General features: G+C 38.6%; 1 protein-coding gene across 1 annotated transcript in view; it reads left to right on the top strand.

Moving 5' to 3' along the window:
- The window catches only part of galnt9 (polypeptide N-acetylgalactosaminyltransferase 9), a 111,250-nt gene that overhangs the window by 47,263 nt on the left and 40,897 nt on the right, over positions 1–23,090 (top strand). Inside the window, exons 4-5 of the mRNA XM_033973392.2 lie at positions 4,908–5,082; positions 19,630–19,827. Coding sequence (XP_033829283.1) covers positions 4,908–5,082; positions 19,630–19,827 — 373 coding nt within the window. The remainder of the gene's footprint in view (positions 1–4,907; positions 5,083–19,629; positions 19,828–23,090) is intronic.

Raw genomic sequence — 23,090 nt, 5'->3', positions numbered from 1 at the left:
GGTAACAGTTTAACAATGTTTATTTATAGATTGTAATATGCAAATGTAAGTAGATGGATCAGACAGTTGGGGGTAGGGTTGTTTGGAGTATTCCTTGAGTGGATCGTGGGCAGCGGGGTTAGAGACGAGGTAATCCGTACTGTTCGTGGAGAGCTGGGTCGGAGGCAGAGGAGCGGGTCCAGGGAGCGGGATCTGACGAGGAGCAAAAAACATCCAACTTAGTGAAAAGTAAGAAATGCAAAACATGAGACTGAGCGGCTACACGGGCGATCTGGTGCTGAGTGTTAGTTCCTTGGTCCCTTTGTCCTCCCCAGGTGCAGCTTGATTAGAGATTAGTTGCAAGTGTGTATGGGAGGAGCCCGAATCTCTGCCCAACTCCAGGCTCTGACTCAAAAGGGAGGGGGGAAAACTAAACACAAGGCAGACTGGGATCTTGACAGATAACTAATTCTTTTGAAGCGCGACATATTGTTGAACTGAATATAAATGATAAACGATAACATGGAAAACAAACCATAAAGTCGATATCGTAATCATCATGACAAGCCTAGTGAGTGGTTCCTTGAAGTAAAAGTACTTTGAGTGCCTTGACGGTGCAAAAAAACATGACCGTTTACCATTTCCTGCTTCTATAAAGTGACAGTGTTTCTGACAATGCTAAGAACATTTTCATAATGTTATTTTTAGTAGATTTTTTTTGCAGACTGCTTGCTTATTGCTCTTTGTAGAGGTTGGTAACATATTGCATATACAAAAGAGTCAAAATGTTCAATCGTTGTTATGACGATATGCATAAATCATCTATATTTAACATTCGAACAAGTGTTGATAAAACATGAAGAACAGGGAGATGTAGGGTTGTTTTGCCGCAGTGTTGTTGGTACTTTTCATGTTTCATTCATTCACTATGCCACACTCCCACCATTCTCCTTAGGCCTAAACACACATATACAAGTACCAGAAAAACTACATATCAACCCAAGGCTATATCCACCATGACAGTTTATAGTTACATATCAATTGGACCAACCATTCCTCAAGTCTGCAGTGCATCCATTAATGAAGATTCCACTTGAAGATTCCCCATGTAAAAAAATAATGATTTATACTGTTATACTGTTAAAATAGTTTAATAAATTCAATGTTCTTGTATATGCTGGGCCCTGGAAAAAACACTACATGAGAACTCATAGAGTACAATAGGTCTGTTGCCATTTTGAACAGTAAATCAATATTTCTTCAGAGTATATTAACATAACAGCCTATTTTTACTCTTATACTGTCACTATATAAAGTGAAGATAACAGCTACGTAATTCAAACACAACACTATTATTATTTTTACATATTTTTTCCTATTTTTTATCCTTTTACTATTTTTACACCGGGAGCGCAGTAAACTAGCAATATGTGAATCTGTAAATGAGCGCAGTCAATAGTGTTTTGTTCATAAACTCTGAAAATAAGCAGCGCCTCACCGTGGAATTGCATCTCCCATTGATTTGTTCTCTTGAAGGTGCAGGCTCCAGGTAATCACATGTGGCCATTTTGTTTACTGCTTCTGCCGCTATTGAAGGTGGATTACTTTATCTTCGGCGTGCAACTTTGAAAACCAATACATCAAATCTATGGACTGTATAAAACTTCAGCGGTATATGGGCGATATAAAAAGGTGATTGTGATCTATAACCTTGGAGTCATTGAAGAGGAGAGTCCATGTGGAAAATGCACTTGGATATCAGTTTGGTTTGAGAGATGGAATACAGTTTTTCATGACGCTGCACTTGTTTTAATTCAGTGTCAAATGTTGTGACCGGTTTACTTAAAGGGTCAGTGCCTCTAAATGCGTCCCAGATATTCCCAAAAGACAAAGCTGTGATCCACTTCTCCTTTATCAAAGTCACCGGAATACTCTGCCATGTTGTGGATAAATCAAACGAAGAGGCTTTAGGTATTTAGCTTCCTGTTTTATGTTTCCCCATTCAAACATAATACAGTATTTTGTTTTTGTTGTCAATCTCTATGGCAATGATCCTAATTTCCTCTGTGCATTTATTTCTCAAAGCCACGTATAGGACAAGCAGTTTACATTTTAAACAGAAACTAGCTCGTTGCGACTCTGACATCCATAATCATTCCTTCCCACATTTATTCAGTAAACTATTTAGTGTCACTATTTCTCCTAACATATGCAATGCCTTTAGGAGCAAATGACTCACCCTAATAGCATTACTTAACAAGAATCTCAGATTTGGGCTACCAAATTACATGCTGCAAGCTAAAATAAGATAGCTAGGGTTTTCTATTTTTGTATGTTTCTATGGAGATAAAACGCGAAAGGCAGCAACAGAGATCGAACATCAAAAAACCAGAGCAATATAAAAAAGTAAACAAATGATACAAGATTTGCTGCTGAGTCACTAGCAGTAAATGCGTTTTTCTGCACTATTGTGTCAGAAAACTGGAGAAGAAAAGGTAACAGGTAGGTAGCATCTTAAAATCTCAGTTTTTATTAGTGGGTTAGCTGGAAATTTGGTAACACATAATAACTACACTATCTACAGCCTTAATTAGCCTCAATAATTCAGGTTTCAGTGCTTCAGTTCAGGCGGTTAACGGGTTAGTATTTAAGGTCCATATCTGTGTAAACCCTCAGTCGTCCAGGTCTGATCCGTAGCAAAAGGCTTTTGCTATTTAAGGTCCAATTATGTTTTAAGGAGTTAATGAGCAAATAGTTAAAAGAATGACTGAGACTTACTATTAAGTCTTTGTTCATGCTTTATTAAGGGTCATTAATGTGCAGTTCTCATTCATTGTTACTGGAAATTCTACTCCGATCTTCATTAAGGACATGGAAAAAATGGTGCAAGATCACTACACTGTAAAAGAAGTCACACAATGTGGCACCAAAATATGCCGCCGAATCAGTTCAGAGTAATTAGAGTTCTCATGATACTAAAATTTCTAACTTGATTTCAGTACTAATGAATGAACTTGATATTTTATACCAATACCGCAATTATAATAATAAAAGAAAACACACACTCTTAATGTAGACACAAACACAATTAAACCATGGTACTTTCTTTTATATTATCATGTGTCCTTATTTTTGCGTAATCCCTCTGTCTTCAAGGTAGTTTCCATAGTAGATACAGCTCAAGATCATTTTAAAAGTATTCAGGAAAGGTTCATTTCTATCTGTGAATGCGACTTTTTTGTTTCGATCCCTTCTCAAACGCATATGGAGCTCCGGTACTAGTTTTAACATTGATTAGTATCTGATTTTTGATACTTGTGACAACCCTAAATACAAGTACAAGCCTGTCGTTACCTCTCCGACTTACCCATCCCTCCTCTTCACGCCTCACTGTTCTTCAAACCCTGATCCAGAGCTTTCCTCACTCGCAGACAGGGGATCACTCTTCCATCTCTCACTACTTTTTTTCTTTCTAACTGTGATTAATGTGGCGAGAGCGAGTCAGGAGCTAGGTGTAGACGCCACCAGCTTCCTTATTATTCTCCATGTGGGAAAGTGGATCGCTCAGCAGTAACCCAGAGGAGCAGCTCGAGCACTCATCTATCCTCGCAACCGACACAGACAGCAATTTGTGCAGCTGACTGTTTGGAAGAGCATCTTTGTTTCCAGTGATGACAGCCGCACCTTTTGTGAGCGCAAACCAAGAAAGATGTTATAATCCAGTGGCAGCGATGCCGTGGGATCGGAGTGCACTGAAGGGGCGTATAGGTTAGACTGTTAAAAGTAAAATAGTAGAAAGTTAGATGGAGTTTTACTTAAGATATTTAAAGGACCTATATTAGACTACTTTTTGATCTATGTTATAATGTCGTTTTATCATTACAAACATTCCTGGAGTTGTGTTTTGTTTCATTTGCACATGTTTAACACACAAATCCTGCATATTTCTTCTCTCAAACTGAAAACATGCCACCTTGTGATGTCATGAGGTAATACAGGAAGTGCTCTACTATGTTTTTAATCTCCACACACCTTCACCAGAATCATTTGGATGATTTCAGCGTTGGAACTGCAAAATATCTACAGAACAAAAGGTAAAAAGAGCTGTTAACTTCAAAACTACCACTTCATAACATCACAAGGTGGAACGGAGCATTTTGAGCTTTGGAGGTGTTACAGACAATAATCAAGGGTTACTCAAACATGTGTGAATGAAATAAAACATATAAAACCCAACTTCAGGTCTATTTTTGAAGAGGTAACCACAGTCTAACACTTACAGCTCACAGTAATCCATTTTGTATAATATATGACCTAAATCTTAGTTCATTGTAAATTCAAATGTGGGTTTTTACAAAATGGTTGCACCTAAAAAGTAAAGCAACTCCCTCTCATTTATCACCCTCTGGCACTGATTAATTTAAGGTTTTGATGCTAGATTCTCACTCTGTATTGGTGAAGGTCTTGTACAGTGAGTTAATTGTGATAATTACCTAAAACTCGTTTCATATCAGCTCACAGCTCGCAGTTTTTTGGGGGTTTTTTGAGAGTTGTTTGGAGAATTTGTGCCTGCTTTTGTAATTTGCATGGTTGCGTATCAGAACATGCTGCAAGGTTTTTTCCCCATTGCTTAAATTAGGGAATCTCACAAACACAGGATGAATAACACATAATAAAAGTAATCGTCTTATCCCTCCGCTGTTCATGCATGAACCCAGTTTTTATCCCCAAAACATCTAACTTTAGTAAACAAATTTCTTCTTGTTAAATTCTTATTACTTCTTACTTGTAGAGACAATGTCACTACCTCTGTTATACTTGATAGGATTTTAAGGGTGCTTTTCACTTTTTATTTCTGGGTTTAGAAATTATTTAGGGAGAAAGACCCGTACACCTAAGTAATTTTGTTGTTTTGTTTGTTCTTTCAGTTGAGCTAAAGTTCAACCTGGACCAGTACGTGAACAAGCGTTACCCAGGTTTGGTGAAGATCGTGAGGAACAGCAAACGTGAGGGTCTCATCAGAGCCAGGATTCATGGTTGGAACGCCGCCACAGCTCCTGTTGTCGGCTTCTTCGATGCTCATGTCGAGTTCAACACCGGTTGGTAAGTAAACTTCAAATCTATGCAGCTCACTGTTAGTAGTGACGTACGATGACTGACTAGAGAATGTGCATTTACACTACAAAGGTCAAAGGTTTGGACACACCATCTCATTCAGTGTTTTTTTTTTTTTTTGTTATTTATTTTTACTACTTTCTACATTTTGTATACATACGGAAGACATAAAATATAGGAAGTAAGATATATTATATAGCAAAGAAAAAAAACATTAAATAACTCTGTATCTAAATAGCCAAACTTTGCTGTGTCAAACAATGTTTAGTAGTTATTTAACTTTTTTTATTTAAAACATAATTCCATATATCTTGCTTCATATGTTTATTGTCTTCCGTGTATATATATATAAGATGTAGAAAGTAGTAAAAATGACTGTTAGTGTATACGAATGGCTGTGATTGGCTGACAGACCGATAAGAGACAGGAAGTACAGTAACAAAATAGAAAATGTTCCTGGTTCAATGTTTTCTTCAATTTTTTTTTTACATTATTGAACTGGTAACAATCAAACAAGGGCATGAAGAATTTGGAGCTGGTCATAATATTATGCCTGTCATGTGTATCTTTCATCACATTATCATTATAAAAACTGCTCCTGTATAATGCAGCGCAGGCGCCTGGAGCATTTTGAAAAAGGCTGAATTTGGATGGAGCAGCACTCTCCTGCAATGACCCTTATTATTACCAGGGATGTATCTTTAATAAGCTTCCCCTTTGTGTCCCATTAAAAAGAGAGCAAAGCCAGTTATTGAAGAGATGTCTTTTAAACCAGAAGAGCCCAAATAAAAGACTGTTATTAAAAAGGAGAGCCAAAATGTTGAAATTGCATTGCTATTTTACTCGAGGGCTTGCTGCTTATTTTGTGATATGGAATTACTTGTGGGAGTCTCAGTCCAATGTCTGCCTGCTGCTTAAGTTTACCAGCAAACTCACTCAGTCACTCATATCTGTGTAATTGGCAGCTAATTTGTGGCTGTCATCCTGTCAGCGTTTGAAGATGAAGAGTAGAGGGAGGAACCTGCAGGCACAAGAGGCACTGAATGAAGGGAAAAACCGTATATTTTGTAAGGTGCTCTGTATATGAGCCAGAACAGTGTGATATCTCCACATCTATACTGTAGTGGAGAATACCTTTGATTGATAGAAGTTCTACTTTGGATGTGAGTATATGCATAATACTAAAGTTCACCAAAAGTCTTGAGCTTTTCGTGTTGTTATTCTAATTAACCTCACATAATCTTGTTATCGCATACTATGTCACTGTGTTAAATAACTTGTCTTAATTAACTGCTCCACTAACCCTGAAGCGCATCAGTTGAACACCGCATACTCTGTAATTGCTAACATGGTTTACACAATCACGTTTACATGCACAGGTAACTCTGAGCACGCTCTTCAGCTGATTTTTGTCTCACTTCTCCACAGGACTGGTCAAACCACTCTTATCACTGTCTACATGCAGGTCAAAGGACCAAATAGGTGCTAACGGGGGCCATAATTGCTAATAAAATGACTATCATACATATAACTCCACTTTTAGCAAACACTGATAAGGACATCTCATTAATGTAGGCTTACGTAGGCTAATTGTCATACATACTACACATACATACATTCTAACTGTGTTTTAGCAAATAAACACATTGAAGCTCTGGTGTTTTTTTTTTTTTTACCCACTTTAACATAGCTGACCATAACAATGAAATAACACAAGCGAGTCCATGCTGCAGGGGCCGTAGTTTGACATAGCTGCTAATATAAAACGAGTGAATACACACAAATATGTAAGATTTTCCTTGCTTTTTCTTGCCCCGTGCAGTGGTTTGCCTCTCCTACTCTGCTCATAGCACGATCAGACTGTGCTGTTACAACCAGTGAGCATCCAAGTACACAGAGTTCTCCATCCATTCATCCATTTTCTTCTGCTTATCTGGGGCTGGGTCGCGGGGGGAAGCAGTCTAAGCAGGGACTCTTAGACTTCCCTCACCCCAGACATGTCGTCCAGCTCCTCCGGTGGGACCCCAAAGCGTTCCCAGGTCAGCTGAGAAACATTGCCCCTCCAGCGTGTCCTGGGTCTTCCCCGGGGCCTCCTCCCAGGGGGACATGCCAGCAACACCTCCCCAAGGAGGCGTGCCTGAGACACCTCAGCTAGCTCCTCTCGATGTGGAGGAGCAGCTGCTCTACTCCGAGCTCCTCACATGTGACTGAGCTCCTCACCCTATCTCTAATGGAGCACCCAGCCACCCTGCAGAGAAAACTCATTTCGGCCACTTGTATCTGCAATCTTGTCCTTTCGGTCATTATCTAAAGCTCATGACCATAGGATGGAGCCCGCCTGTCAATGTCCACAGGATGGAGCGAGAGATTGACAGGTGGATTGGTGCAGCAGCTGCAGTGAGGCGGTCGCTGTATCGGACTGCTCTGGTAAAGAAGGAGCTGAGTCAAAAGGCAAAGGTTTCAATTTACTGGTCAAACTACGATCCTACCCACAGAGTTCTCCAGATGTTTTATTGGGAGGCAAAGCATCTCACTTGTAGTTCCCTGGTTTATTTTGAAACATTTTTAAAAAGAGTAGGCCAGTTATCTTATTTGCCTGGCATGCATGCAAACATGGTGAATGTTCAAATATGTTCTTTACAAACTTAATGAATCAGACCAATCAGAAGGAAATTTCCCTCCTACTACTTCACACATTTTGCTACATATTTTATAATCATGTCATGAGTTCTGCAAAGTAAAGATACTAACAGACAAGACAAAATTCATTCGGTGCTCATTATTTGTTGTACTCAAGCCAGACCCATATATAATGAAAAGTAGAGAAAAGCCTTAAGGGAAAAATACAGCCACAGTAAATCAAAGAATATTTGAGAGATGTGTGAGCGATGTATCAGATAGGTGTGCGTAGCACACAGGTGTACAAAGCCAAAGTGCTGACAGCATGAAGAGTAAGGAGGTGGAGAACGCCGAACACAGCGGAGGTGAGCAGGTTATGTGGGAGCAGAAAAGGCACGTCTATTTTGGAGGCAGAACAGATGGGGAACACATGTCACTGGGGTATCAATTATCACAGCTAATGCACACACTAGCGATGATACGGGGCTACAGAGCACATACAGTATAATGGGGAAATGTTTGGCTCATTTGTATTAAACTTATTGACTGAAACTGTTCCACTGATGAAGCCAAGGATCAGGAATTAGAGCTTTTATAAAATATGATTACATTAAATGTTCATGTTTCATTTATTATTCAACACCATCCAGAACATAACAAGCAAATGATACTAAATTATTACTAGCACATAACTGAAACCATATGACTGATATAAATGTGACGGGTTTTCATATTTTTCAAATTATCACCTCATTCGGTTGGATAATAACTGTGGTAAATTTTTTATCATAGTTATGCAACAATCAAGTGGCAGTTTTTGAAGAAAGGTTAGGGGGAAAAAATAGCTCAGAGATGGAAACCGCCTAACGATATACTCTTCAATCACTGGCTTTGTTGCTTTTTGGACATTGCATATCTTGAACTATCCAGCTACAGTTAAAAAGCTTCTCAACAGATTATTGAACTGTGGACACAACTGGCAGATGGTTTTACAAGTGTTCTGCTCAGATAAGGTTTAATTCCATGCATCATTGTAAGATTTCTGGTTGATGGCTGGATGGAGGGAGGGCGGAGGGATGGGAAAGTGGCTCGGTTGGTGGTTGGGTGGTTGGGAGTTGCACTTTTTCCAAAAACAAACATGTTAACCTGAGTATTTGCTTATGTATATTGTCAAGCTGATGTTTTACAATATACATAGGGGAGGATCAATATCACTGGTGCCTGTGCTTTATTTAAATAACTTTTACAGTGGATACTTTTACTTCACTACATTTGAGAGCACGTATTTATACTTTCTACTCCACTACTTTCTTGAACTGAACTGAAAAGTAAAAAGTACATTTCATATGATTTGAGGGGTTATTTTTTACCATGTTCGTGCTAATATACTGACTAAAGTTTAAAATTAAGAAATGTATCCATATTGCTACTATTGGATAAAATATGTATCATTTTTAAATCAGTATCACTACTTAAAAAATTATAACACTTGTGTGAAATGCTTTTATTTTTTACCCTTAAAGTACATGTTTAAATGGGTACTTAAATACTTTTACTTAAGTAGCTCTGTATCTGTATCTGTACTTTTACTTAAGTAACAAAATCAAGTACTTCATCCACCACTGGGCACTGCTAACCTTAGTCTGAGGAGGGCAAATAATGACTCATGTGACAGACCAGAGGTTCAGGTCAGTGTTGTTGAGTAGAGCAAAGAAAACAGCCTTCTCTTGAACACATTTAAAACCTCTAAACTTATGATCGAGTTAAGTCATAACATCATTCATCTGGCTATTGTAATTGCCGATGTTGATGTTCAAATTGTGATTCGAGCTGGAGCGAAAACACTAGTAACATTGTTAAGAAGACTCGGCAGCGTCTTTTCTTTTTGTGGAAACTAAGAGAATTCACAAGGAACTCTAAACTTTTATTGCTGTACCATTGAAAGGCTTCTGGTTGAGTCATCACTGTGTGCTTCGGCAACATTATAGCCAAAGAGAGGAACGCTTTAAACATGGTGGTCCACTCAGAGAAAAAACAAAAACGGGAACTATGACCTGGCTATCCTTCTCGCCATGCTAAGAACTTCTTCCCATGAGCTGTTATACATTTCAACAATGCACTTTGAACTTTGATTTAGCACCTTCATATTTTATCTTCTCAATCTTTATAGTTTGTTTATTTGACAGTGCCAGGATGTCATCTGTAATGATTATCTACTGTTTGTTTACATGGTTGTTTTTAATGTCTCATGGTGCACTTTGAGCTTCTTGCACATATTTTTCCATTTATAAATGACAAATAAACTAACCTAAACATTACTGATGTAGATGCTAAGTAACAGATGAATGGTATTACCTCTTACTTAATCACGTCACATCTGTTGCTTATGTCCAAACAGGAAGTAAAATTCACCAGGGAGATCTTTAATTTAATTCTTGTGGATACAGTTTAGTAGTATTGGCCATATGTACTTGAAAAATGGCTGTTTGTATGTTTCCGTGATTTGTAATATTTGTTCATATATAGGTTTTTTTAGCAAGTAATATCCCAACTGTTCACGTAAGTTGTACAGTGTAAAAAGATAGACCCTACTTTTATACTGAAATGCCAAAGCAATGGATTTTCTACACTTACTAAAGATGTAGATTTAATACATAGCATATGCTCATAGTGATAGAGGTGGCGACATATTCCTTTATGCATCCTCTTTTTATTCAAATAGATTCACTCCAGCTATCTGCCCTGCTGTATCCATTTGTTACAGTGGGAGAAGCCTGCTATTTATCACAATATGATTATTCGCTATGGCACGTACAGTGATAAGTGAGATGGATGGCGCCGCTGGACGGGGTGGCGAATGACCTTGCACACAGGGAGCCATAGAGACAATGCTTACGCCCTGAACCGCGCTGCGCTGTGATTCACTGGCACACGCCCCCCTCCCCGCAGCACTAGCATTCATAGCGCAGACGTATTGCTAGCTGGCATTAGCGTTAAAGCAAATATAATTGTATCATACTGCACAGCGCACTTGACAGCTGCTGCCTATTCCCGTGCACCATGTTGCTTTATGGCGAGTTAAGAAGCCAGCTCGACGGGCCAGAGGAGTGATACAATCAGATTTGCATTTGTTCGTATGGTAATGTTGGGTGGGATGAGAAAGTGTTGCAGAACATTTAGAGTGAGTTGCATCTGCTAAGTGTTCATGTTCCATTAGACTTAGATAGAATAGTGTACTCAAATAAAAGTGTTCATAAATAATGCTGAAAAAACACTTAAGGTTGTTGTAATAATGTGATGAAACACCCAAAACATAGCACAGAGTAGCAAATTAAACTTGTCAAGTGAGATGTTTTTTTTTTTTTTATTTTCTTCAAAGAAAATCTGTGTTTTCTGCTTATGCAATGCAGATGAAGTTATTGGTTTCCCTAGAATGTTCCATAATAAAAACATAGTAAGACATCTATCTTCCATCGATGCAATTACATGTATCACAACTGCGACTTGGCAACAGGCAAAGCAGTAACAAAAGCAGGTGGCAGATCTTCACAAAAAAGTTACAAAGTCCTTTAATCTCTTACATTTAGAACACTTAGCATTTTACAATTTGAATGTTTTTTTTTAATATATATATATAACATTGTTACGTGTTACTACTCAACCCATTGCTGTATTAGCGGTTGCACATTCAGCCTTGTCTCTTCCCTTGCGAGCTCCGTTGAATAACCAGGATTAATGGCATAAATAGGAGCGCGTTGTAATTAGGATCTACAGTGTTCGGCTCTTGAGCATGCAGCTACACACAGAGACATTGATATTTATGTGGCTTTTGAAACCCAAGGCCAGCTCTGATTCTGATTATTAAGGATTAATGATTGGAGTAGATGCTGGAGCTCCCTGCTGAGTGTGTGCTGGAGATAAGGTTGTCATTTTCAGGCATGTCCAAATGAAACACATGCATCACAAGACAGCGCTGATCAATATTGAATTCTCTGCTGCCATATGACCTAGAGAGAACTCATAATAATTACATGAGGGAATTAAAATGGAAAATCTGCATAAGGCTAGCCTGCACCATTATAAATAATAATGTCCTCTGGTTATTTACACTATATTATGTATAATGATGTTACATTTGTGGGCTAGTAATAGTTCCTACAGCTATATGGCTTTTTGCAGTTAACTGAACATTTTATTCCAGTCATTTTATAGATGCCATCAAGAAATAACAACCATTTTGTATCCACTACAGCCAATTCAGCAGATACAAGTACTTATTCTTTTACCTCATAGCTGTACAGTGTCAGGAGCTTCTCACTGTAAGTCGTTCGTCTTCGTGTAATTCCATATATACTCCTCCCGTCTGAAGTGTCAATACTTACTCTACGTATCTTTTCTGCGGGTCTACCACTGCTTCGTCTTCATGGATATATTCAACTTTGCCTGTTCCACAATACATAAATAGACTTATCTATCGCCATAGAAACAGGTGGGTGATAACATCAGGCCTAGTTACAGGTCAGAACTGCAGATGGAAACTATTTGTTTAGGTCAGTGGTTCTTAACCTTGTTGGAGGTACTGAACCCCACCAGTTTCATATGCACATTCACCGAACCCTTGTTTATTGAAAAATAAAATATGATTTTTTTCAAATTCAAGACATATGTATATTTTACTGGTGCACAAAGTGAACCGTGCATTAACATCACTGTGTTCAAAGAATAAATACAATGCATCTTTTGTATTCCAATAATGAACATATTGTATTTATGCTATTTATTATTTTTAACATTTTAACACACACCATAACTCCGCAACCAATTGTGCTTCATGTAAATTCATGTCAAAGCAGAGGCATGGGGCTCTTTAAATATGTTACTGTTTTTACAGCGATTATTTTAAAGTAATTAATTATTTTTATTTTTTTTATTTTTTTTATCCTTATTTGAACTATACATATTTTTGGAACAACTGATTGAACCATTTGATACTCAAAAAATAAAATTAAATATCATGAAATTTAATTAAATATCAAATTAAAAACAAAAAAATTAAATTAAATAAACATCAAATGAATAAATTTAAATTAAATAAATATCAAAATAATACATTAAAATTAAATAAATATAAAATTAAAACAAGTAATTTAGCAATTTGGTACACCACCTTATATGATGCTCAGTGCTCGCTGGTTTAAGTGACATTCACAAAGCGGATGATTGTTGTTAATATTTGGCACGTTTACGCTGAAAAAACTCCAGCGTCTTATCAGCGTGACTGAGGTATAATGAGGTGGGGTCTTAACTTATTTGGCTTCATACTGTCCGCTGCCACAGCAGACACCGGTCTGTCCTTGTGTCCCACCGGAGTCACGGTGAAGCCAAGTGCTAAATACACTTCATCAGACTTCCTTGTCTTATTTTTCGTGTGACTTTCGTGTGTCTCATTACCTCTGTCTATCTCCGCCTTTCTTTTTATCCCTGTTAAAATGTTTTCCATAGTGTCTCTTTAGCAAAAGTGTCTCTTGTTCACTGTCCTGTGTCACGATCTGTTCGCTCTCTCCTACTCAATGCTGCGTGTGCACTGCGTACGCGATACCTACAGTACTAGTGTCATACGTGGAGTCATACGCGCGTCCCCGGCATCTCGCCTCACTATTTGAGAACCACTGCCTTAAACGCTTGCTGCGTGCGAAGGGCGCATTTAAGTCAGGCGGGTACTTCGATAGGCACACCGAAGGGTGCATTTGTCAAATTGAGACACGGCCGGCTTCTGGAGACGCTCGCAGTCTGCAAATCATGAGTCGGGTGCGTGTCTTGACCTCCGCCGAACCCCTGAGACTGACTCACCGAACCCCTAGGGTTCGATCGAACCCAGGTTAAGAACCACTGGTTTAGGTATAATCTGGTGTGGAGCTTAATGTTTCTGTGCATTGTCCCTTCAAATACAGAATAAACCAGCTTAAATAAGTAATTGTCACCATGAACACAGGCAGATGGCAACTTGACAGAAAGGTTACGGAGTGTACCTTTAATTTTATTGTTGGAATTTTCTTACCCATTTCAGCGTGAACTTTTCTTTTGTCAACATGCAGCTCTGATTAGTGCACATTCCTAATTCCATCATTCACTTTCATCTTTTAGTTCCGGTTTATAAGGTTAAGAGCCATGCTTCTTGGTCAATTAATGATCAAGTATTTTTTTTAAATGGCAATAATTACAGAAACTGGTTTAACTTTTACATTACTAAGAATACTTGCGGAGGCCACAGCTGTATTTCTGTATAAAACTATTGCCTGCCTGTGTCTGTAAGGCTTGGGAAATATTTTTAGCTTTGGTAAATCATGTCTGCTTTCGGCATCTGCTGCTGGATCAGTTTTATATCAGTCTGAGAGCAGAGAGGAGGCTGCAGCCGTCCTCAGAGCCAAACACTTCCACTGAAAACCACTGAAAAGACCACATTTGTGTTTTTCCTGCTTTTGAATCCTATCTGCCAGCATGTGGTGAAAAATGTATTTGTGGAATCTAAAGTCCCACCTATTATGAAGCCTGTGCTGCTCCATCCCAATATCTAATTTGTGCCAGAATGAATGGTGGTTCTGCACAAAAGACCTGTTGGGCTGTTGCTGAAGGCTGCAAGCTTCAGAAATATTCAAGATTTTTTTAATTTTGCTCAAAAACAAGAAAACTTATTCATTATAAATGTCAAGGTTGCATTCTGAGCTGGAGGACAGGTTAGGATTCGATGCCGATGTTTGACCAGGTTTATGGTTAATATCTGGGTCTTAACACATAAAAGTCAGCATAAACAAATTAATATGATTAATTATTATTGGTATCATTGGTATTATTTATTTATTTATTTATTTATTTATTTATTTATTTATTTATTTATTTATTTATTTATTTATTTATTTATTTATTTATTTATTTATTTAATTTTTCCCCCAGAATAAATTAAAATAAAAATGGTGATGAATCTTAAGCCACAAATCCACCATCCAAATATGGCTGGTTGGTGGATCCAATCTCTAAGAAATAATAATCTAGTTTTTCTGTAGATTTTCAGTTTGTAAAGTTCAGAAAATTATTATCATTAGATTTTTTTTTGTTATAAGATTATTAAAATTATCTAATGGTCCCTCTGATTGCTCATATTCAATTTAGTGCTTTACCTGTCATTTAAATAAACTTAAATGTCCAGAAACCTGATAATGACCCAATTTGAGTGTGCACATAAACATAGCCAATGAATTTCCTATAGAGTTATATAGACGCCTGCCCTCTATCTGAATGTAAAATGTGAACTTAGTCTCATATTTGACACACAGCAGCCCAAAACTATTATTGGGACTTATATTGAGCTGTGTTGAGACTCCAATCATGTTTATCCATTTTTTTTCCTGTTAGTTTAATTTTCCCAAATGTGTGTTAGCATGATACGCAGCTCCATTTTGCCATCTGCCATTATCCAAAGACAAATAATGAGGAATGAAGAGTTAATAAATCAAGCCGCCTGGTCCTGATAAGAACCGACATGGCGGGTATAAAAGTGCCGTGGAACCTGTCAGTCTGATGGAGGTGGCGAGGAGAGAGAAAATCTTATTTGAATATGGATTTGATGTGATCTGAAAGAATAACCCTGGCAGTGGAGCGCAGATGAAACGGCGGGTACAAGAAGAGGGAGGAGAGAATGTCACTACCAGATGTGTCCTCTGCTAGCATATCTCTATCTTATCACTGCAATCACGCTCTTACGAAGTCTGGCAGGTCTGCTTTTGGTTCTCAAGGACATTAAAAAAAACATAACGCCATTGTGTAAAATCAAGTGTTGCATTTTATACCGGTTAGTAACAAATTAGGGTTTCGGCTAGCTGCGTTTATGGTAGTTGTAATGTTTTGCTGTATATTTTGTTATAATTAGCGTGACCAAATGGAAATCAACCAAATGTGGAACAGCAGCTTTGTTTAAGTGGGACAAAGTGTGAAAATGAGAGACCTCTTGTTGGAAAAACATGTATATATATATATTTTTTTTTTCTTTTATCATTGGTTCTCCACTCCCTGTTTGAAAAAGACGCCTTAATTCCTGTATTCTGCTGCATTTGCCAATCCAATAGTTTGTTCAAATCTAGGAACCAAAGCAATAAAGACTATTCTCAAAATCGAAAGTTGGACTGAACAGCCTGCCATTTGCTCATTTTCAGTTTGTACATTGTCATAGAGGGTTTATTTTACTTTTCTGAGCTTTTTCAGGACCACTTATGACTAAACAGATGAGGTGATAGCACTACATAGTCCACGATAGCAGAAAGAAAGAGAAAGCTGCAGAGAGTCAGTCCTTACAGAGGCAGAGCGGAAGTGAGCCCTCACTCGCACAACATAAAATATATGTTTGATAGACATTTTAAGACTAACCACAATTCTTTCTACCTGCATATTAATTTTGAGATTGACTGCGCAAGGTTAAAGTAATTGGAAAGCTGTTGGAGTTTCCGCAGTACCACCGCTCGCGCAGTAGGGGGCTGATTAAACACTGATAGAGTTTGAAGGTGATAGGCTTTGGTGCGTGCTGACCTTCAATAATAATGTCCTTCAAATAATAAAACATAATAACATGACAAGGTGGTGAATGAACCAGTTTAGTACCAGATCAATTGAAAATAAAATTATAGCATAGAAGAAATATACCTCGTCCACAAAGGGCTGCAAAAATCCTCTATAAAAAGATGGGCTGAGATCTGTTTCACTGTATGGGATCAAAGGGAATTTCTAAATGCAGCGGACTGGGGATGTGAGCTTGAAACTTACATTTGATTTAGAGCACGATGACTTTCTGAAGTACGAGTAATATAAAGAAATCATCTTCTATCAATTTTGCATGCCTTTAAACTTGAGTGCACTCTCCCCTCCATCTTTGAGTAAGTGCTTTAAATCAGACATCTATTAGAGCATATGGGCACTCCAGTCTGTGTATCTTTATGTATTGCGACGTTTGATAAATTTGTTCTACTTTTTGGAGGTGTAGATGGTATCAGAGCGGGCAGGGACAAAAGCAAAGTCACAGAAAGCGAACTATAAACATTAGTTATTATACAATAGCGACTTGGGTTAAATTTAGAAGAGTACCAAGGGGAATCCGAGTATGGGGACTGCTTTGAAGATTGGGAGATGAAGTCAGCATGGAGGAGATTAGACAAATGTGGCTGGTGGCACTCACTTCCTTCTGTGCCATATGGATTTGAAGCCCAGTGCTCTCGGCCAAGGTTTAAAATAGCAGAGAGATTTTATGTGGCATCACCGACTATGGGGCACAAGCACTCGCAGTCGACGTCAAGTGCACTCAGGAAGATCTGTAGGCTCAAAGGTGAAATATGTGGAGTTAATTATTGGTTAATAGTCTTTAATAGTTTCTTAAAATTGTCAATTTAAAAAAAATATCTATGGTTAAGTTTGTTATGGTTCTCAAAGCTCTACAGTAGTGACTTCTCATACTCGTGCCTGGTAAACTTCTGTAGCAACAGACAATGGAAATATGGCTGACAATCTGTGCAATTTCCAATCACTCAGACACATGCCACAGTCACTTGGCAATGGTGTCTTACCCTCTGGTTATAGCTGGGATCCAACCATCAACCTTCTCTACCTCATGAGCCACTATCGCCCCAAATATGTCAAATCAAAGAAGTAATGTTTTCATGGGTTTCATGAGTGGGCTTTTAGGTTTGCATTAACATTCTGTCCAATTGCATGGTAGTGACAAAGATACTTGCTACCCTGCGCTGCCAGACCCACACTGCGAGCTCCGTCCTTGTTATCTTGGCCTAAATTACCAGAGGTATAATACTCCCTACAACAGACGCATAGCCAGACTGGACTGGAATAGACAATACTATCACAATGTCTTGACGATTCATGAATCTCGGTCCCATACAGAAGTTAGATAAACTTCTCCTGCATTACAACTTCAGCCTTTTCTTCCAACTTTCGGGCTACATCAATTTATTCTACGACTACCACCATAAGATGTGACAGAGAACACATTGCCAGTTTTATGTTGTTATTATTTGACTGTCATGCTTCTGTAGCTGAAATAAATTCTTATATTTTTACTTTATCTTTGCTCTGACCTAAAGTATAATTGAACAAATCAAATGTGACAATCATAAGCAGTGTCATCACTTTCAAGAGATTTCTTCTCAAATGCTCTTGTAAACCCTTCATTTTTTCCATTGCCTCTTCGGCCTAAAGGATATTGTTGGTCTCAAGAGCTCCCTAAACCTCTTCCTTTCTCTTCAACTGTTTGGATTTATAGGATTTTACCTGCTTTGGGAAAAGTGCCACTGTCTGACATTCTGTTTTCACAAGCAACTGATAAAAATGATGATATGATATTATCTTTGTCCTGCTAAAATGCGTGTTTGTCAGACCAGTGACATTCTGTGCGGTGGCGGGGAGCAGATCACAGATGTCATTTTGGGTGTTGGAGAAACGCTGATTCAACAGAACAGTGGAAAGCTGAATAAACGTTGCCATGAGCTGAGAGTTAAAGGAGGACTCATAGGCTGCCGTAGCTCCTGGCCCTGTTCTGTTGAATCTACTGTAAATAATACCTCGTGGTTGGTGAAATAGGCCTCAGCTCCTCTGTGCTGTGCTGCGGTGCCAATACCCTGTCATCATACACTGCTATACGAGTTGCTGAAATGGTTGGCCATAGTGAGGTACTTCTTGGAATTATTTATGATGTCAGACCAGTCCAATATCTGATCAAAAAGGCACAAACTGCTGATGTGGCTGCGCTAAGAAAACACACTATTTAGTAGATATTTGTGAACAGTGTACAAATTTAAGTAAAAATTGAACTATTTGTTATACAGTAAAGACTATGTATGCTTGTAGCTCTTCTTTTCTACAGAAAGTGAGTTGGGACAGTCTCATTTTCTCTGGTGCCTTATTAGACCTTTTACAGCTGACAGCATTGCTACCTTGTTTTGTGGTTTTATTTCAGCCAAATCAATGATTATTGCCCCTTTCTTATTTGTGCTACAAATCAGAAACATCTCAGTATTGACTTTTCACTCCACGATAAGTCTATTCTAAACCTCATTCACCTACAAATTGGTTAGGTCTCTATCTCTGAATGTCAGTGGATACACGCGATACCAAAGAACAGAAACACTTACAAAAACATGAGCTCCTGACCTCTGTTTCAAAGAAGCCAGGGACAGTCTGGGTTATTATTACAGTGGCCTTAAGAATGCACAGAATATGAAAAGCCCCTGTTTGTAGGCCCATATATTTCTTAAATAGAAGAAGGATTACTGCTACTACCACTGCTAGTACTTCTATCATAACAGGTGAAATAAAGCTGCTGCTGTATGCTTATATGGTGATAGCAGCATGTTGCATGTGTTCTTATGTTCTCTAATTTTAATAGTGATTACTAATTCTTGACATTGTAGGGCTGCACATTAGATCACAATATTGTAAAGTCACACTTAGCAAATCACGAAGAGTACAATTATTTAACAGCAAATTATCCTATCATTTAAAATACTCGCTAACCTAGTTCATTCACTACATACATGTTTTGAAATGCATGGGATTCTAATATAGTTTAGTGTTTCAATCTTCTCTCAATTGTTAATGTTCCTGGACTTCTAAAAACTTTTGCTTTGAACAACATCCCATCAAAAAGTGCGAATCGAATCATAAGCCCTTATACTCTCATATTCTAATACTGCATGTTTTTCTGGCATCAACCATTTTGTGAGACCAAAATCCATTCAGAGAAAATTATGTTTAAAAATTCCACGCACACATGCAAATATTTTGTTTTTTGTTTCAAGTTAGTAGATTCTATCATTACTGTCTACCACATTAGACCCTCACGTCTCCTTATGCCAATGTCCACAGGGCTGAACCCATCCTGACCCGCATGAAGGAAGACCACACACGCATCATCCTGCCCGCCATCGACAACATCAAATACAACACCTTCGAGGTGCAACAATATGCCAACGCGGCCCACGGTTACAACTGGGGCCTGTGGTGCATGTACATCATACCCCCGCAGGAGTGGCTGGATAAGGGCGACGAGACTGCCCCCATCAGGTGAGCTGTGACGTATCTCTCCATTATAGATGAGGGTGTTTGGTGAAATATGGATAGCCGCAGGGTATGACTTATTCATGTGCCCAAACCATCAAAGTGAGGTGAGAGTGTGGGGCGCAACCTGCCACCTAAACATACCAATATATCTCCCGCTACAAAATGGTCTAATTATCCAGATGAATGCGGGTCATTTGGATGCAGGATCACAAAGCTGCAGAGATGTGTTTTCAGTAATTGTGTGTTTTAAATGAGCAGCTTGTCATTTAGCTTGTGCTTTGGTCAGGCTGACATTTTGCTATGAAAGAAGTACCGCTCCTGCATATCTATTCTGGATTTGTTGACTTATTATCCCAGTAGGGAAATTTGTCCTCTATGATTAACTGATCCATCCACCAGGACAATCTTCAGTTTGGGAATCTGTAGAAACCCACCCAGGCAAAGGGAGAACATGAAGTCTCCCTAGAAAGGCCTCGTTTGGCTCCAGAATAGAATACAAAATGTGATAGAGTACGTTAACGACAAGTTGTGACAGTATTCTGGATATGATGTTTACATGCACAATCAGCTTAATCAGAGTATCCTGGATATTTAGAGGGGTCGCTATGGCAGCCATGGCACAGATATGGCGAGGAGTTAAACATTTTGCTAACCTTGATAAATAATAACAAACAAACAAGATATACTTTAAAATAAAAGTATTAAAAGGTGGTTGTATTGAAATGAGCTGCTTTTATTTTGTTTATAGGTGTAAAATAATATTGTTTTTAAAAGTTCTGGTAGAGGTTTGAGTTGTTTTGGGAAAGTTGTTACTCCTATCATATTTGTTACTTGATATACTGAGCAGTGTGCACATGCCCAGTACAGCACCAGTGTGAGAAATCAGAATAGTGTCTCTACATGCCACATTATCCTGGATACTATAAGAACATATCAGTGAGAGTATTGTGGTTTCTCATAATCAGGATACTGCCTTATCCAGGATAGAGAAATCAGGATACTGCGTAGACACACACAAAACCAGGAACGCAAAAAGCCCGACTATAACCAGCACACTCGTACACATGTAACCGCACTCATTTCTTGCTTTTACAAATGAAAACTCTTTTAGATTTGGGATGATGCACTTGTGAATATTGAAAATTAAATGATAACTGTCCCCAGATATGAACATGTTCAATCAAATACAGCTTTTACTGATAACAACTGTAATGCTCATTTATTCTTAATTACAAAAACATTAGACATGATGATTACCCAGTCAGAATGCAGAATGAGCCTCAGGCAAGTTTCTCATTTCAGTTGCCAGTTTTGATTCTGAAATTCAGTTGATTTAAATCTAAAAGGACTCTCTGATCTAAATCCTCAGTACCTAAACCCCCAGCACCTGCAGCTAATCATTAATCAGAACCTGTGCTGCTGCAGTATATGATGTCCGTATACTGAGAATGAGCAAAACCTGTATGTGTACTCCATATGCAGGTTAAAGCACCGGCAGCACAGGTTCAATTGTGATTGTAGCATCTTTTTTAAAACTGTAAGAATGCAGGCTACATACAGTTAACATCTCCACCCATTATTATTCTCATCCACACAACTCAGTCACATATAAATGGAAATACACTTAATTGCTTTGATGTGTATGTGACAGAGGAGAGCACGCAGGTAGGGCGCTCTGACAGCCCCACGTTCCTGCAGCTCTGCCTGGAGTTGTTTGTTTAAATGGTGAAGGCAGGAGCTCAGTGCACAGGGTCAATCCATATTAGCAGCATGACGCAGCTTCTCTATTGCTTTTCATCCTTTCCATATTCATAAACACTGCTGGATTGCGAATGTTGCTGGGGGCTTGGTGTATTGGCACTTGAAGTCAGACCAGAATTTAAATTATTGCCAGCATATGAGCCTTTCCTGTAATAATGTCATTCAATTAAAAGAATGGCTTAGAGCTTATAGTGCTGTGCATATATTAGGCAGGTGGGAGAATCGCTGTTAACGTATAGAGTGATTTAATAAATGCAAATTGTGTTATATTGCCATTTTAGAAAAGGGTCAGCTGAAAGTCAAGGGCAGAATTATTCATTTTGTTTTGGATGCGGATCACTGTTGAGAGACGTATTAGAAGCCATCTTTCAACTCATTTGCTTTAAAGAGATATAGTTTTGGGGTCTCAGCGTTGCGTACTTGACGTTTCACATTAGGTTTGGGATTTATAAAAAGACAACTTGACATGGGACACAATTTGCATTACACTTTTATGGGAGATGGAGGTGGTGTAGGGGCGTGGCGTGAGGTGGGATCATGCAGGTGTCATCGGTGAGGAGGAAATGACCTGCTGGAGTGTGTGCAAAGAGTTGTACAAATCTCGTATTTTTCTACATACACGAAGTCCGGGCTTTCTTCCTACATACTCTTTTGGTTTGAGTTCCACGTACTGTTTTATAAATGCAACCCCAGACTCATTATTTGGCTCCACACTCCAGGTTAAGCAAAAACATCATCTAAACCATCTTGAGGTATATATATTTTGCGTATCCGTACTAGAAACCACTAGACAATCTTTAATCCTAACTGTAGGCATACCATGTTTTTGTAGCATATGAGCAGTAGTTTTTATTTTTAGGTTTTACTGTCCAAATATTTGATTTAGACTTTTTGGTGTATTTTTGTACTTTGATGCACCTTTGTCTGCTCCCTCACAGTCTTCTTCGGTGCTATTGATTGAGTATAGCAACATCCAGGTGAGAGATGTAAAAAGGATCAAATCAAACCGGAGTCGCACAAAGCTGTTTGGAGTTTGCCATCGACTCATGTGTGTGTGTGTGTGTGTGTGTGCCGACAGATTGCCTAAGGGCCGGCTGAAGTGTGGCGGCTGTGAGGATTTCTATTGGAAATCATTGGTCCACTTGTTTCTCTGAGGTTTCTGCCCATCAACAACACAAGTCCATTCGCAGCTCTGACGGACTTCCCTTTACAATGCTTTGGACTCAATGAACAATGTAGAAGTAAAGAAAGAAACGAGGTGTGCTGAAGCAGACTGCTATCAAAAGCAAAAGATTTTCTGCGCAGCACGAGTCTGTGTTGGGAGAATGAGAAAGCATTCAAAATGTGTATTCGCTTCTTCGTGCGTCACTGAAATTCAGTCCCAAGTGGGCAAAAGATATTCAAAGCCAAGAAAGATGGAAAGAGTATCTTAAACATATCCTGAATTATGCAAATACAGATTAGATTACAGATTATTTGCAGCATATTATTTATAGCAGTCAATG

The sequence above is a fragment of the Periophthalmus magnuspinnatus genome, chromosome 9 (assembly GCF_009829125.3).
Source record: "Periophthalmus magnuspinnatus isolate fPerMag1 chromosome 9, fPerMag1.2.pri, whole genome shotgun sequence".
NCBI classification, from domain to species: Eukaryota; Metazoa; Chordata; class Actinopteri; order Gobiiformes; family Gobiidae; genus Periophthalmus; species Periophthalmus magnuspinnatus.
Note: the sequence above shows the minus strand (reverse complement) of the source record. Positions and strands in the feature narration are given on the sequence as shown.